At 38.5% G+C, this 18,775-nt stretch overlaps 1 protein-coding gene across 2 annotated transcripts in view; it reads right to left on the minus strand.

The window, feature by feature from the left end:
• ARHGAP6 (Rho GTPase activating protein 6) overlaps positions 1 to 18,775 on the minus strand; it is a 159,476-nt gene that overhangs the window by 35,580 nt on the left and 105,121 nt on the right. For both annotated transcript variants that reach the window (XM_041416566.1, XM_041416567.1), the window contains exon 3: positions 5,341 to 5,412. In XM_041416566.1, the coding sequence (XP_041272500.1) occupies positions 5,341 to 5,412 (72 nt within the window). The remainder of the gene's footprint in view (positions 1 to 5,340; positions 5,413 to 18,775) is intronic.

An 18,775-nucleotide genomic window follows, 5' to 3' on the forward strand; every position in this document is an offset into this window, starting at 1 on the left:
AGATTGACTAAGGTGCTTGTACCATATCTATTTAAATGACAGGAATAGAGATGAGAGAATAACAAGCTTTTAAAGGGATATTTAAATGGGTCTTTAAGTAAATCTTCCCAGCTAGGCAGACAAGGTAACTCTGTTTCACTAACTGAAATCAATTATTTCAGATCTGTAGAGACAGTGATGGAAGCAGAAAACAAGGAAAACAGAAACCTCGGTCCATAATGGGAACTCTAAAACTCCTTCCATCTGAAGGTTCTTCAAAACCTGCACTGACTCCAGGAGATTTGAGATAACACAATGTTCTCAGCATCAGTTCTGTGGCTGAAAATCTCTTCTTCAGCTACTCAGAGATCACTGACCTTCAAGGAGTAATATACAGCCCTCCCAACTACATATGCTTCTTTCTGGGAGTAGGTCTGGGCTTTTTTTACAAAACATTAAAGAGGTAATTTGGTACTTTACTTGACTTCAGTATAAAATATGACACAATGTTGATTTTAAAAAAACCCTTTATTTATGCCTAGAGAGCATGAGAAACATATTCAAAGTTTTTTAAAGAGGCATGGCAAGGTGGTGGAAATGTTTTTTAAAAAAACAATTTCTGGTAAACTACAATAAAAAAAAGAAATTTTTTATTGCAGCTTAAAAGAAATTCATTTATTCAGCTCCCTCCTTAGGCTGTGCCAAGACACTCAGACACCACAATAGGCTGAATTATTGAGAACAAATGCAAAAGTTAATTAATATCTTAATTTATTGAGAATGAATAGGAAGTAAACACAAAAGACATTTTCAAGAATTTTGAACTAAAGAAAAATCAAACATCTGCTGGATTTGCATATGCCACAGAGTTACCAGGAAGGCTTTTTCTCAGGAAGTCCTGATTACACAGCAGCTCTGCTGAGGCCTCACAGATGAACCTGCCAGGTATTTACATTCCATGCAGAAACATCAGCAAAAGGGATGATTCTCAGTTACTCAAGCAATCACCTAACAAGTGATTATAATTTCTGAGCAGGTCTCTTTGCTAACCTGTAGGGTTTTCTGGAACCAAGGCAAAACAACCTTGGTTTACTGATAAAATCTTCTAGGGTGAGTAATTTCTGGTAAGCATCTCTCTCAGGAATGCCAGTGTGTACTGAAAAAGCAGGCCAGCTTACACTGACACCCATAGCACTGGCAAGGGATGCCAAAATACCCTGCTTCTGCATTAGCACTGAATCCATAAGGGAACAATATCCAGCTGCCAGCAGGCACAGCATCCTGAGAATGTCTTATCCCAAGCAGCACAGACATGTTGCTGCTCCTTCAGCCCGAGTACTGTTTGTCAGCAGCCAAAGGCAGTGTTTGGAGACATTTGTAGACAGTAGGATCCAGGGTCATGATGGCCATTAATAACAAGGAGGCTGGGTAAAGCAAAAACACTTGAACGATGGAAGCTGAAAATATTGTTTAAATGTCTGGGTGGAGTGCTGTTCTCCTGTTTAGTCTGTTTACATCCAGCAAGTTTTGCTATATCCTGCTCTGGTAAATTACTCAGAGATGTAATAACAATTGAAAAAACACTTCTTTTACAATTTTTCCACTTTTAACAAGATGTTGACAGATATAAAAAAGGACAAAGATATATGAAACTCATTTAATGTGCATTAAATTCGACTGTGGTGTCATTATTGGCCTTCAGAAGCCCAACAAGTTGCTGAAACTTTCACTTAACAGACAGGTTGACTGATCCATCTAAATAAAATGTGAGGTTTAGACAGTAAAAACTCCATAGATTGGACTGAGTCCTAAAACATAAGTTATTAAATCTCCAAACATTCCTAGAAAAAATTAGTTCCATTCCTTTTGGTTATCCCTTTTAAGCATGGATACCTGGTGGGGTGGGTGGGGAAGAACAGTCCTGGGCACCTCTGCAGAGAGAGTAACCCCAGAAACCTAGACCTTGGGGCAGTTCAGTGCACATCAGTGCTACAGGAGAGGGTTTGAAATGAAATCTGCATCAAGGCAGCTGCATCTCCTCATATGATGTATCTGGTAATCAGCTTTCCTGCTTCCCCTCTGATGTCCTGTAGCCTGGTTTTGTTTTCTCCTCACAACAGTGCAGCTGGACTAGTTACTAAAAAAGCCCACCACAAATCCCCCAAAATAAGCAGAAGGAAGGCATTCCTTTCAGGCATGAGAGCTAGGGACCTACCTGGGTGGGTGTGTGCTCCCAGGCTTTTGTGTAGCACACCCATGCTCACAGTGAGGAGTGTTTGTCATGGACCAGCTGCCCAGAAATGGAAAATACCCTCTCTATAGAACAAGCTTGCTGTGAAAGGCTTGTCAAGGGAGGTTAATTCTGACTTCAGGTGACATGGAGGCCACTGTTCAGGGAAGGTGGTGGGGCTCAATTCTGGTGTGAGCATAGCAGGCGCATCCTGATGGAGACTAGAAGCACAAGGCCTTAGATTTTTCTTTCCAGAGCTAACCCATCAGCTAAAAGCTGAGCAATACTGTCCCCCCAATTCCTGAGGCTGCAAGAGATGCTGGTGCTGCTGCTTCCCACAGGAAAACAGCCACCTTTCAACCACTGTGCCAGGCTGATGGCCCCCATGGCACAAACCAGCAATCCTGATTGCTCATTCCCTCTGCTGCCGTGCATTAAGTCTGCTCAGCAAGTACCTGAGTGGCAGATGATCCTTAATAACTCAGAAGGGCAGAGAAAAGTACACCAGGACCAACCATGGCCAGAAAACCTGACAAGTAAGATGCCATATGCTGCTGTTTGGGCTATTTTTGCCTAACATTTGCTGTTGGCAATTAGTAAGAGCAGATAGGCCTTTCTTTTCACTCTGCTGACATAACCTGTTCAGAATGTGACTCCTTCCAATTTCCTGGACCCTTACTGACCAATCCAAATTTTTTCGAAAGGAAGGAGAGAAATACAGGTTCTATTGTTTGAAAAGTGCTGGGGTATTTTCCTCTCAGAGGGTGCTCCTAATATTTTATAAGTGGAGAGTGCATGTAAAACATCTCTATAACTCAGAATAAGATAGTGAGAGATGGGAGAAAAAGGATAAAAGCAGATAGGATAAAAAAGGACAAAAGCAGTATGTTTGAAACATCTGAATTTCAAATAATAATAAGAAAAAAGGAATTAAAATTATGAGGATCAGCACAGTGATTTCTAAAAATACTTGGTATAAGTAACCAGATAGTATGAGCAAGGCTGAAAACCAGGAAGTAGATAAATTTAAAGAATGATGAATGAGTACAAAGTGATGATCTTTACTGGCAACTAGTGAGCATTAAAAGGAAAAGTCCACTCAGAAAACTCTTCAGAATAAAAATCAGGTATATCCCCAAACCCACTAACTGAATGGAGCATAAATGCTACTGTGCAAGGTAGACACAAAAGAAAATCCCTGAACAGAAGTGTAATAGCAGAAAATAATATTATCTTGAAGTGCTCAACTGGTGCAGCTCTGTAATTATTAGAAACAAAGGTCAGCTGAAATAAATCACAGCTGTAAGGAAATAAAAAAGAATGCAAGGCAATATAAGAAAAAAATATTGTTTGAAAGATCTTTGGCAACAGAGAATTTAGTAGAATAAAGACCAAGTCCGGGTTAAGGATTTGTATCCATCACCAAAAGGACACTCTCACTTCTCAAGGCACTGCATCAGACCATTGGTGGAGCTCTGAAAGTGCAACTGCAAAGATCTGCCAAGTCTGGGTGACACAGCAAAAATCTGGCTTTGGTGAATTATCAAAGCAGTTTATCATTGTTAAAATCTGCCTCAGTAATGAAAAAATGTGAGGAGAAAAAAGCCAAAATGTATTTTAACTCTAAAACTGCTAAAGAGAAACTTCCAACAGAGACGACCAAAGTCATGGCACCCCTAAGGGAGGAAAGATGAAAGCTCTCAGTACACCAAAAATTTGTGAGAGATAAAACATTTTTAAATGCAGGATGTGGTTAGCCTTTTCTGATGCAGAAGAGCACCTCACAGGCCCTATGAAGATCAGTATCTGGCAAACACACTGAAAGCAGAGCAGGTTTTGCACAGAATGATGTTGCTTTGCACTCTTATCTGAATGAACAACTACAGAAAAAACCACAGCAATGTAATGACTAATTACAACGTAACCAAAGGTAATGAATTAATAGGACATTAAATCATTAAATTAATTCCTTAATGACTCCTCCTGCATGTGGCCTCAGTCATATATCATGTAATTCTTGTAACAAATTAGAAGTTTGGTGCTTGCAATGTAATAATACAGGAAACCACTAGATGTATCAAACCAATGCGTCAGGGCACATTCAGTTTTAGAAACATTAATACAAATATTTTCCATAACCAGTTTTAAAACAAGAAAATAATAATCACGCATTTTAACTCATCAAACAAATAAAAATTAAAATAATAATATTTTCTTCTTGACAACTATCTAAACTAACTTGGAAATGGGGATGTTAATTTTTACAGTGGAATTTCAAAGTTCCACTTTTCTGCTAAACTAGACTTACAGTGAGGACATCAGAGTAACCACGTCACTTCTTCTGTCACAAATTCCTGAATTTGAGTGCATGTTTGTGAAACTGGGATATCCATGCTGAATTTTACAACCATTTTTCCAGAACTTCTTTTCCAGAAGTGAACTCAAAATTAGATGCACAATTACCTACATGCAATTTCACAGACACTTTCCAGCATCTCAGTATTTAGACTTAGTTCAAATGGCTCTGAATTACAGGTCAGCTTCAGGTCTGGGATTAAGGCCCAGCCCATAAAGCTGATTAGTGTCCAAACAAAAGAGTACAACCATATCCGTAAATCCATGTCACGTGGAGTTTACTAAAATCCAACTGATCAGTAGCACTGAAGCATTTATGTATTTTAAACAATGGCTATTTTCCTAAGGTTAAAGAAAGAAAAGCATACCAACTGACTTGCTTGGGCAGCGCTGGGTTTATGTGCTTTGTAAATTGAGAGTACAAATGCAGGTAAAGAACTGGATCATGTTATACAGACCACATTCTGCACTGGATAGTGAAAGTGGGGAGAAAGAAAATTGGAGAAAAGATGCAGTCCTTTAAGTCTTCCATTTTTTCTCAGGAAAAAAAATCCCCAAAACTGACAAAACCAAATCAAAACCAAAACCTTTCAGTTGAAGAGATCTGACTTATACTGAAGTCAAACAAAAAAGATAAAACATATTTTTTAAGGTGAAAATAAATTCCTAGACAGTATATCAGCTCAACAACATTCTACTTCAAAAAGTACATATCAGACTAAAGAAATCTCATATGCAAAACTAAGACCTGATCACCAAATATGTACTAATTTTACCTTTGTCTCTGTTCTTCTCCTTTCCTAAAGAGTCCAGTTTCTTTCTCAGTGACTTCTTCCTCTTTTGTCCATCTGCAAGTGGCAAAAAAAAAAAAAAAAAGAAAACAAAAAAAACGAAGTAAATGAAGAGAAGTAACCCTGAACAAAGTGCTGCACAAGCTGTAGGAACATGGAGTGAGATGGTCACAGCACTGGGGATCAGGAAGGGTGTGAGACACATTTCACAAAAGCTGGGGACTGTCACAGTCCTCTGGCCCAAAGGAGTGTGGCCTTGCTCACGCAAATGCTGAGGCTGTATTGGGGAACACAAATGTATCCCCTGCATGCTGCCGGGCACATTTACACATGCGTGGTCACTGAAGAGTTAACAAGGGAGGTTTTTTGCTGGATGCTCTTAAAAGCAAAGCACCATAAACCTAAAAGGTTTATGGTTTATCCTAAAGCCTTCATCCATGGTCACAAGGCTGTGATTCAGGTGTGGAACTAAAGGTAGTATTTGGAAAGGGAGGATTCCTAACCTCCAGGATAAAGCTCTTCATACCAGCCATACCAGCTGGGTGATAGCTGACCACCTTCACATGACCCATCTGATCTGAGCTCACGCTGGGAGCTGGCACTTGAGTACAGCATGTCCAGATTGGTTCAGATGGATTAGAGCCTCAGAAAAATTTTTGTTCTGACAACCAATATATGGTCCAAGTTTTCATTTAGGTATTAAGGACCAATGGTTTTAAGCAATATCAGAGGCAGGTTGGTTCTTGAAACAATTATATCAAAAGGTTGGCTATCATTATTTCCTTCAGCAGCATCTTTTATAATCAAATGTCAACAAAACAGGATTTTATTTATTAGGTCTCAACAAATACCAGGGATTAAGTCAGGGGCCTGCTTTAACTTGTACCTTTGGAATTTTTTAAGTTCCAAAGCAATATAAAGGGTCTACCACAGGGACTGATATGCTAACATAGACACTGCTCTAGATAAAGTTTAATGAACATGTACCTTTTCCCTTACTGGTTTTGTAATATGGCAAAAAATCAAAAATGAGCACACCATATCCATTTCACTTTTAGAGCAGGAGAGTCACCAAGTAATGTGTCTCAACAGATTTTTCTAGTTGTATAAGCCAGTGTCTTAAGTAAGTCTTAAGTCTTTTATAGCAAGGAACATACCACAAAGGAATGAAGTGGATCTTTGTTAATGAACTCTCATCTTTGCAATTAGGGGTCATGAGAGAACACAAGCTACTTCTCCATACTTTTCCCTCAAATCCTTCTGAAAACCAAGTCCAGAACATTACCCGATAAACTGCTCAAAAATTCTGACTTTTTTATAGCAAATTAATAGTCTTTTATTTTAAAAATAACATTTCTTTTTACTTTTTGTAATGGTGGTTGAACCGACTCCACTTGCACTCTGCAGTTATTTCCAGAATACCACAGAATCACAGAATGGGTTGGAAGGGACCTCTAGGCCCTTCCTAGGAGATCATCTAGTCCAACCACTCCCCAGAGCAGGGACACAGGAATTTGTCCAGGTGGGTTTGGAATGTCACCAGAGAGGAAGAATCTGCAACCTCCCTGGGCAACCTGTTCCAGTGCTCTGACCTCCTGAGTGTAAAGAAGTTCTTTGTCATGTTGAGGTGAAAATTCTTGTGTTTTAGTTTATGGCCATTGATCTTTGTCCTGTTGCTGGGCACCACTGCAAGAAGTCTGATGCCATCCTCTTGGCACCCATCTTTGAGATACTTATGTGGACTGATGAGATCTCCTCTCATTCTTCTCAAGCTTAAACAGGCCCAGGTCCCTCGTCTCTCCTCATAAGAGAGATGCTCCAGACCCTCATCATCTTTGTAGGCATTTGCTGGACCCTCGTCAGTACCAGATTGTCTCTCTTGTGCTGAGGAGCCCACAAGCGGACAGAGCACTCTGGATGTGGCCTCACTGAGGGTGAGAAGATGGGCAGGATCACCTCCCTTGATCTTCCTGAGGCACCCCAGGATACCAGCAGCCCTCCTGGATGGAAGGGTTCCCAGCACCCCCAACTCGGATATTCGGTTCCTGTCTCGGTGTACAATTGCCAAGTGCTGGTTATGTCAACTCCCCTTTTCCCACACCTGCTCTGGCGGCAATTCATCTCTCTCAAATAAGGCTGACTGGATGGATAAGGTATTCTGGGGGAGAGTTCAGGAGTATAATGGTGGTGATTCATTGCCTGATATGGTCTAGGATTAGATTTTCCTTTTTTCTTAGCCACATGACAAGGTTATAATTCAAAGTCATATTCTGATTGATGAAAAGCCCAGACTTTTCACACCTTCTGACATTTCCTGTTGTTATGATTGAGTTTTTAAGAGAAATTCTTTCATCTCTTGGCAGTGTGAATAGTTGGTAGCCTGCTTACATACACCTGACAGTACAGTTTGTTTTTATAAGGTTCTCTGCTATGGTTGTGTTTTGGCCTTATATCTATAATATCCATGTTATAAATTCAAATTACTGCTTCACAGACACTTTTTGATAGATGATTTATATTTCTTTGGAGTCACAGAGCTGTATTCTCCAAAAACTCATTTATTGATATTCTGACATCCCACTGAAGTCTACTGAGACATAAAAAAATGAGAGAAAGAATCAAAATTTGATGTACAATGCAGTGTTTTGCTATGATCATTTACATTTACAGCTACCCCTAGAGAAAAAGAGTTGCATATGAAAATAAGGCTGAGAAGAATCTCAGTAAAAAGCTAAAGCTCAAAAGATCTGCCAAGAGGTCTGAGGTCAGTTCAAGTTCTCATCCTCCCCAGCAAAAGACATGAAAAATTACAGTCTCTCCTCTGTACATATAAATATGTTTTCAAATGACTGTTAACACAGGGCACATCAGGCATGAACATTGCTGAAATATTCATAATGTGTTTAAAGACTTATGCAACCCCAGCAGTTTTGCATAATAAATTAATCCCATCCACAATAATAATGCTTAGTATTTATTAGCTACAGTGTAGTTTTGAAAATATAATTAATATCCAAAACATTATTGAGAAACAGGCAAAGCATCATTACCCACGCTTAATACCTACTGTATGTTTTTTAACTAATTAGCAAATGCTTGTGCAAAACAGTATTGTATCAGTCTGAAGCGCTATTAGATATGGATAGATTGCTATTTTTAATTAGCACTTTGGAAAAGTCTAAACCACATAGTGATAAAAGCTGTTGGGCTGTTATTCAGCCTTTTGTGTCAGTGAATTGTCAATTTATGTCTTCTTTCTGTAGATCAACAATACACTGCTCCTTCAACAGGTTCCACTCAAGAACATTAGCAAGACTAGAGAAGCACTCAAATGACAACTGTCACAGAGAAGGAGGCTGCGTGGCTTTTTTCCTTTGCTGACCCATTCTGTTTTCCTGAAGGACACCTGTGCAGGCAGCTGTGCAGATCAGTTTGTTTTTCAGAAATGGACTTGATCTGTACAGCACTTACTAATTTATATGTTTGCTGCATTTTTCACTGCAATGCATACATCACTCCCTAGGCATCTATTTATTAAGACTAGCACAATGAATATTTAAAAGACCAAGAGTCTAGAATCAAACTCCTGAGTGCACATTAAATTGCTATGTGACCTGTTTTTCCAAAGTGGTGAGCACTTCCAGGTTCAGTTAATGCCAAAAAGTCTTTTCTATTTGAAAAATTAGGTCATCTCTTTAGGACTCTGCCAGTGAACCACATAGCCTACAGAATACAAGATTATTTGTACTGATCTACAGACTTTTTACAAGAATTGAACAATCTGACTTCTAAGACTATCAAATAAATCAAATTAAATATTTTGGTTTAAAGTTGAAATTCACCTGCAGTGTCATCACCAGCACAATTTTTTAAGCATTTATACTATCAAATCCCAGATTCTCTACAGACCATTTGCAGGCTTAGATTTCTCTCTAAGTGAGAACATGCTTCTACAATCTAGGTAATAAGAAGTCATTTTCACACTGTGGATATATAAACTTCAGATTTAACAGTTAAAACATGAAAAGAAAGAAAGAAAGAGAACTTTGTACATTTTTAAACTTGTTGTTCTGTTGCTTTGCACAAGACCACCTACCAACCACCCACCTTCTATGACTGAAAGAGAGTGCAGCATGAAGCCTGTTACTATTCACTTCCAGTACTTCTTTATTCAATTTACATTTATGGAAATGAACAAGTCTATTTGGTAGGTAGAAGTGTTACTCAGCATAAGCTAAAGCATCACTAATTAGGTATAGGGAATTAGCTCAGAATTATAAAGTTAGTGGCACACAAAGTTAATACTCAGGAAGTCTTGGCCAACAGTTTCAGATTATATCACTTAATAGTTAATATCCTTTGAAACCTTAATCCAATATGCTTTTACTAATTAATAAATTATGCAGTAAAAAAGTACAACAGAGCCCAAGCTTTGTACATCATTTCTGGGACAATACTATAGTATTGGGCTTCAGGTAATGAAAAAAATACCCTCTCAAATATGTGAACCTGTAACAAAAATAGGATTCTTCAGCACTTTCCTTATACATGGACTGGTGGATTATCTATAAGAATGATATTCCTTTTATGTTACTTACATGCAAGGACACTTTTTATCATTTTTTACTCAAAAACATAATTTATAAATTCATACAAATCCTTCAAACTAATTTAACTCAGCGGGCTTTTGACATAAGAGATGATATTCTGCTGACAGGGTTGGAGAACAAAGAGAACTTACCATTTATTGGCAAGTTCCTTTGCTTAAGAGAAATGAGTTTCTTGTCTGTTTAGGGAAGAATGTTTGTCAAGTTTCACAATTAAGGGTTATTTTAACACATTATAAAAAGAGGACCTATCTCAGAGATTATTATCAGACCCACAGTTCAATTATACAAACAGAAACGGATAAAAAGGTTGATATTGTGAGATTTCTAAACTACTTCTTCATAGTAATTCTAATTCTGTTCATGGCCATTTTCCTTAATAGCCACTACTAATTGGATCTAACAGCACTTAAAGAAAAAAAAATAAAATGTATCTTCTAAGATTGCAATCAATTCTGTCTTAAAAATTACTACCAATTGCACCACAAAGCACAAAGTTAGACCTCTCTTGAGCACTCTGGTTCACTTCACTCATCCAGAACAACTCACTGCCCAAGTGCCAGCCTCCCACAGCCAGCCTGTGTGCCAAATGTCAAGCTGCAGTCTCTCTGGCCTGTGCAATACTGCAAGCAATTGAGAGTGTCAATCAGAAAACACTGCTAAGTTCTGTTGACAGAGCACAATAAAGGCAAGACTGCACTTCACTCATTGACAGTTGCACAGTGTTTGTGGTTGTGGACGCTTCTTTGGGTCACTATACAAAGAAAATTTACTTCTGAATACGCACTTGGGGCTGCTCTGCTGAAGAAGAGGGTGCTGGTTTTACTTAGCCATTTCTGTGACTATAAAAGTCCATCTTGAAATATTTATTTTTAAAAACGTGTTGAAATGCCCTGTCCCCATGCAGTAACTTCCAAAGCACTGCCAGCTGCAACACAGATGGAAGATAAAATTCAACCAGAGAAACAGGATTTTGGCACACAAAGCAATATGAAAAGGGGAAGGCTGAGCCTTCAGGTATTTCTTATCACACTCTTCCTTTGCCTCAGCCATACACACACAGGACCTCCATCAGTGATGCAGATTACTGTATTTATTCAGAAGCCTTGGTCTATTGTCCCACTTCTCTTTATGATCTATGTGCCACAATTTATTTCACTTTGACTTAAAGCAGTCATGACCTTCCAGGTGACATCTGGCTGGTAGACGCTCACCTCAGCCCACAGCACCAGGTTCAGGCTGCTCACCAAAGGCACCACACACACAACAGAGGCAGCTTTCCTCTGATGCTGCTTCCTCTGATGCAGCAAACAAGCTTCAGCATTCCCCTCTCTGAGAAGTTCCTGAAGAATTTGCTTATGGCAGAACAAACAGCATGAAAAGGCAGAGCTGAAGTCAAAGCCGGTTTTTCAGGAGAAGGGACATCCCTCCTGTTGGGCTGTGCACTGGGGGACAGGGCTGGACAGGAGCAGCAGCTGAGCCAAACCCTTCCCGGGGCAACCGTGAGAAACCAGGAGAGCTGTGGGGAAAGACGACTGCGCAGGAAACAACGTTCTCAGCAACACACGGAGCATACAGTACAACCAGCTGAGGAAACCCACAAGCAGCAGTCAAAAGTGTGCTTTTAATTCACCTCTTCCACATCCCAGCAGCTCTTTGATAACCTGTGGTTAGTGCATCCTCTGCAGACCAAGGCTTCACTGCCTCTGGGCAAAGGCACTACTATTGTTAATATGAAACACAGACAAATTTCAAAGTCCAGCTGTGCAGGTTTTGAGTGATTCAGCTGCTGAATGTTTAAAAGCTGCACTATATACAATTTCTTTACTGTTGAACAGTAAGAATTTGGTGATACTGGTAGACAAATTAAATTATTTATCTAGAACATATGCATAAGTTTCCATGGAACTCGTCTAGAAAGAAAAACTGATGGAAATCTCATCTACTTCAAAAGAAAGCTGCATTCTACTACAGTGAGATTTATCAAATAACACAAATAAAACTACAGTTTTATTAATCAAATAACCTCCCGTGGTTCTGATACAAATTTAAAAAAAACCCAAACAACCAATCCTACATAATTTGCTTGTCAGGTACTAATAGATTCTTTTATACACATCAGCTGATACTGAACAGCTATTCTGAAGGCAAAGGTGATATATCAATTTATACTTGCTGAGCATATCACCAGTAGACTGCCCTGTCTTTTAGGAAAACAAATCTGAAAAGTGTAGTTCCAAACTAGACTCAAATCTAGAAAAATGCACTATTTCTATTGAAACCTATTTGCAAGGCCTATTTCTATCAAAAATAGAGACTACAACTGCAGTGAAATAGGTATTAACTCTCCTTCACAAAAAACCCCAGAAACAAACAAAGAAAAACCCACCAAACAAAACAACAACAACAACAAAAAAAAAACCCAAAACCCAAAAAACAAACAAACAAACAACACCAAGATGCCACCACCACCACAACCAACAAAACAACAACTTACTTTGGTCACTGCTTTAATTCAGATACAAACACTACTCAACTCCTATGGCTAGAGGAACCATAAGAAAACATGACATTTCTACTGCATTTGCCTACATGTTCCCTGGTGCATTTAAGAACTTAATTAGACTCCAAGTATATATGTTGTAAAGAAACAACTACCTTTGTATTTTCAAATATGTTCTTCCATGACTCTGTCATGAACTTACATTAACTGGTGGGCAAATGCAGGTACAATGTATTCTAATGGTGAGAACCAAACATAAGTTGATAGGGAATATGGGATTTGAGCTCTGGAGCGAGGTCAGGGCTCCTGAAGCCACAGCCAGAGGGAGGGGGATGTCAGAGCCCACACATGCAAGGAGAAGAGCTGGGAAGGAGCAGCTTCCCAGGCCTGCCCAGGCCACTGCACTCCTGCTGTGCAGGAAGCTGCAGGTCTTACAGATGAGCACAGCACAGCTGCACCAAAAGAAACACTTCAGCAAGTACAAAGTGGATGCCTGCCTTGTTTGTGCAAGCTATGTATAAATATTCTTAAAATAACAGAATCTTTAATAGTTGCAGAATTTTTCGAACCACCACAACAAAACTAAGAATGAAGTTTTCTATATTTCCTTTCAATTTGATTTTTTTTTGTTTTTTTTTGTTTTGTTTTGTTTGTTTGTTTTTGTTTTTGTTTTTTTTGTTTAAGGTATTCCTCAATATTTTTGCATTTGGACTATTGACTGGAAGAAACTGTGTTGGAGAAGCCAGGGAAAAAAGCCTCTTCAGTTATTTTGCCATTATTGTAATGAAAACATATATAGTTTTTTTGCCACTTAAGTATTTTTAAACTAATAATATATTTAAGATGGCTGCATTACAGAAGCTCAGAGGAACAAGACATTCAGTGAGTTTTAGTATCCAAACACTAAATTATAATTGTTTGGGAACTGATTTGTTAAATTTTTAGCTGGACCTCAGGAAAAAACTCATTTTAACACAAAAATAAATAGTTGCCCAAGTACTTTTCTATGTCAGAATGAGGAAAATAGCTGCTGCTGCCATACATAGATGGGGTGATGGAAGTAACTCAAAAAACCCATGCAAAACTACCTGGCAGCCTTTAGAGGATTATGAAGGAAAGGTCAAATGCCCTTGTATGTGGCTGTTAGTGAAAAGCAGCAAAAAGCAGGCAGATTCCTGGAAAGGGAAAGCAGACAGACAATGCCAGGTCTGACTTCCCTGTGCACAAACACACTCAGATTTTCAACTCATACACAGCTCTGCTCGCTTCAGCACCTACATTAGCACAGCACTGCCTGTGTCGTGAGAAATCCCAAGTCACAGTAATTTAACAAAATAATATCAAAATCCCACCTCTCACCCTCCAACAAAGCCCTTAAAAAAACAGCCACAGAAAGTGGTCCAGGTGTTTTGATGGAGCACGTCTTGTGTCTATAATGGAAGAAAAAAATGTGTCTAGACACAGGGAAATTAGAGGGAACCACTCCTTCTAGGCTTCCGGGAGTATTTGCTACATTGACACTGATGACAGGATTCATGAAACAGTAACTTCAAGTAGCAGGTGCAAGACAAAATACAGACACTACTTTTTCACCTTACAGCAGTATCCACAGTGTGACAGGAGCTTCCCTATTCTCCAAAGATAGGAAAGTTCCTGACTTAAATAGTCTGTGATACATCAGGGACCTTGCTGCTGCCCCTCTCTCACTCAGAAATCATGATGATGGGCAGAGGTTTGAAAGCTTTGAGAAAGACTGAACAACATCCCCTTCTCGGAGTGTTTTCATAACTCAGAAAAACTGTCAGTATTAAACAGGTAAAAAAAAAAAAAAAAAAAAAAAATCCAAAACAAAAACAAACAAACAAAAAAAAAACCCAAACAAACAAAAAAACCCCCAGGTTAAAAATTATCTATACTAATAAATGAAAACAACTACAGTCAATGAAAATATTCAAGAAAGCACAGAAACATATACTAGATAATTACTTCATAACATATGCAGAGAAATCACTGGAGTAGTCATCCAGCTTCTGCTTGACCTGCAAGTGGTTCTGATTGACCATCACAAATTTTAGCTGTACTGAAAAAAAATTCAAAATACCAAATGAAATGAGGTAGAAAAGTAAAAATACAAGCTCTAAAACTGCTTTCAGTCCACTGGGGAAGCGGGGCAGAGCAGGAGAAATTTACTGCCTCCTGGCTTCAACTACTTAAATAAAAAGTAATTTTATAACGTGGAGAGGAGAGAGTAGTTTGATGCTATTGCTTGTCAAAATGACTCAATTTGATAAGGAGAGCTACCTTCAATCTGAACACTGCAGAGTGAGCCAGGGCCAGAACAGATCCAGTCACCAGATTGTAGCTGGCCTTGGATTTACTGTTATCAATAAAGACATTTGCACACCTGTGCTGGCAGGTAAAGAAGCAACCAAGCTTCTTCACATCTCAAATCTCAGTGTCAGAATGAGTTGAGCTCTTCAAAGGAAGAGGAAATTCCTCTAACCCTCTGGAATTTAGGAGACCAGCCAGTGGTCACAGAGATGGTTCAGGGCAGCCAGATCTCCACTGTCTTCTGAGAATTGCCTTGTTGTTATGACTCCTTTGTGTAAGTCTATCCTTGGACTCTCACCTTAAAGAAGAAGCCACAAAAGAAAATAAAACAGCTTTCATAACTTACTCTCTCTGAGACTAATTAAACTAGTCCACAGTAATCCTGCTCAGAGCTGTGATGAAGAAATGAAATGAGAGAGGAACTCTCGGTGCGTGGAAGTGAAATCATGGCGCAGCAGTCTCTCACTGGACATTTTGGTGGCTCAAACAAGTGAGCTGTTATTCCTCTGAAAAATTACCAACGGATCTTACTTCTAATAATGTCTCTCTGTAGTAATTACCTGTCCTTTGTATCATCAATCATAACAGAAACAGGTGTTGAAAATGTAAACCACACAGAAAAAAAGACACAAGGAGCTCTGCAAAGAACACTTGGGTTGACTTCCTGCACAGAAATAGAGTCACATGGACATCTGTCTAATCTATTCTTAAAATCCTTCAGCAGGAGATTACATCTCCATTAAACCTCAAGGCAGCCTTTTCAGTGTAAAAGCCTAATGCAAAGATATATATAGTACCACAGCTCTGATAAAATAAATCTATCTGGAGTCACGTTATCTTTCCTAATCAGTATCTAGAGACATTAGACTTTTGGCACCAACCACAACTGCACTTAAATCATGCCTGTGGAAAAAACAGAGAAAATTTTTCTACCTAAGGAAAGAAAAAAGTCATCAGGAATATTCCCTAATGCACTTCTGAAAGGAGCAACACACACAAGATAATAGAAATAAGTCTGATTTTCAACTGAAATTTTTGAAGAAGTATACTGGAAGAATACATGTTATACTGATGTTACATGTTGGCAAAGCTCTGCAAAGGCAAGCAGAACATGGAAACTGGTAGGCTGCAATGTCAGTATTCTTAATAAAGGTTCAAAAGCTTTTTCCTTGACATACATTTATTGGTATTTATTCTTTGGCTTTGAACCACAATACAGCATGAACTCATAAGTCACTATCAAACCACTGGACGTATACATTTGACTATTGGCAAAACTAGGACAGTCTAGATGGGCATTCAGAATCAAAGGGTAAGTACTACATGAAGTGTTAAAGACAGATTTGGCAGAACACATCCAAGAATGTCTCTGTTACAGTAGTGTTCTCTCAAAGGAAAAAAAAATACACCTAATTTTGCAAAGCAGTTTTAGAGCCTCCCGATGTGTATTTTGCTTCTCAACACTGATTGTCTCTACCACGTCTCAACTTTTGAATATGGCCAATGGTCAAGATCAATGTTTTAAAATGAAAGCTGAGATTTTCATGTCTGACACTAATACAGACAAAATACCAAATATACTTACATGTACTTCAAGTCAATAGCTATTTCAAGTGCACTCCTAAAGAAACTACATTAGATAGGATTTTTTTTTTTTTGGTCTCAGAAGAAATTTTTTAATTCTATGGGACATAACATCAAATATATCTTGCAGCAGTCTCTGGATCTGACGTTTCAAAAGCAGTACCCTAAATGTACAACAGGCAGGATCTAAATAAGCAACTGCCCCAGTAATGAGAAACCCTGGTCATGATTCTATCTTTCTAACATTTCATGATATTTGCATACAGAAAGGCTGATTGTAATATTTCCTTATTTACCTTAGGAATTTAAGCAAGATCTCTTTCCTTCACCATGAAGGGAACTGAAAGTCTCCTGCATGTCAGCACTCCTGCCAAATGAGCTCCACAGCTCAGTATTCCTTAAGTGCCTATCCCTGTCCTCATTCCTTTCCTCTTTCTCCACAAAATACACCTACACAACAGGTAGGTTCTCAGATGTTACACAAATCTTTATTTTAAATGTGCTAAGATATAAACTTATTTTGTCGTATTTACATTATCAGTGCCATTGATTTTCCTGCGAAGCCTACAGCATTTCTTACCTCTGTTCATACAGCGCAACAAAAATGCACGCTGCTTCTCAATCAAAGCTCCTAACTATTTACAAAATGCTATTTAGTAAAAAGACAAGGTTTTTTTTGCTTGTAGAGTTTTTTTTAATAAGTAAAACCTTTTGCTTTTAAACCTATTAGCTTACCTCTGACAGAATAAAGCTTTCCTGATGTAAACAGACATGTAAAATCTGCTATGTGATACAAGAAAATCTCGGAAATCAATTTGCTGAGCACAGCATAGTCTTTTATAAAAAAAACTGCCTCACAGCAAAAATTTAAAAAAGGAACATCCCTCCTTCTTAAGTTTTAAAGATAATAAAGTATTTCCCCTGTTACAATGTTAGAAAAATTATATTCTGGAAATCTTGTTATATTTCCATTTTGTTCTTTTTTCAACAGTGGCAAAAAAGAGAATTTGAAAGAAAAAATCCCAACAAAAAATTCTGCAAATTTTCTTAATGGTAGAAAAAAAATTTAAAAAGTTATTTTCTTGTTTTCTTATCTCTCTGCCTGGAAAAACTCCTGCCACCTTCACTTTGATAAATGCCTATGTAGCATAGTTCAAGACTGTGTCTCACAACCTCTACCCTGCAGCAGCTGGGACTTCTCCTAGCTTAAAACATTAACTCAATTTTACTTTTTTTTATTTTTTTTTTCCCAGACTGAGAGATATCTGGTTTTGTTTTCTTAGTATGAAAATGGAATCCTTGGAAAAATACATTTTTCCATGAAATATTTGAATTGGAGGGCACAGGTGGGAAGTTTCAGTCTGAAAATCAGCAAGTTAAACAGTTTTTATCTCTGACCAGTCTGTCTGATAGAGCATAGCCAAGATTTACTAATGTAGCATAAAGGAGGAGAATTTATCTCAGCCTTACTTAACTATAATCTTCATGAACTCTACTACACTGAAAGAAAATCCATGGCTCATAAGCCCATGCCAGAGACAGTATTTATATGAGAAGTATCAGCAGAAGTTGGCATTAAGAGGGGTGGTAATGAGCCTTTCACTCAGAAGATACCCTGACGCCAGTTCAAAAGCAGCCATCCCTGAGCCTGTAACTCCACAATGTATATGCTACAGTTTACTTAGATGTTTTCCACTACCACAACAGCTATGATGCATACAACATGGTCAACGATTAAAAACAATGACCAGTTTGGAGCCCTCACAAAAATGCAAGCCCAGATAAAAATCACAGTCACTCTCAGTGTTAAGGAAAATGAATAATGAAATATAATGGCGAGAAATGTAAGCAAAAAAGATTGAAAGAAGCACGCCCTGCCAAAAATAAACAAGAAGCATAGAATTGTGTAACTCTTAATTCCCATTTCTATTCAGAGCTTAACTGGAATGTACTGGGGGCAAAGTACACAAATGAGTGGTAAAAATTCAGAAAGCCCAGCCATGTTTTCCTTCATTTCGGAGACAAAGTTGTCTCAGCTCTCAGTCTGTAATCACACACTTATCCAGCCCTCCTCCTTCAAACTCACCTTTACTGAAACAAGTTGTACAGGAGACCAATGCTGACTCCATGTGAGCAGATGCACAGTGTCACATGGCACAAAGCTCACATGCAAAAACATACACCAGCACATGTTCAAGCAGCAATAGCTTCCATTAAAATTGCTTTCCTTAAATGACTGGGACTGCATTCAGGCTTCTAAACCTACCCTTACATCATATTCATTACAACTAAACAAATGACCTGAGAACCAGATTTGACAAAAATCTCTCTCCCAAAACATCACAGAATCAAAGAATCATCAAGGTTTGAAGAGACATTCAAGATTATCCAGTCC

The sequence above is a fragment of the Onychostruthus taczanowskii genome, unplaced genomic scaffold (genome assembly GCF_017590055.1).
Source record: "Onychostruthus taczanowskii isolate IOZ18803 unplaced genomic scaffold, ASM1759005v1 scaffold52, whole genome shotgun sequence".
NCBI lineage: Eukaryota > Metazoa > Chordata > Aves > Passeriformes > Passeridae > Onychostruthus > Onychostruthus taczanowskii.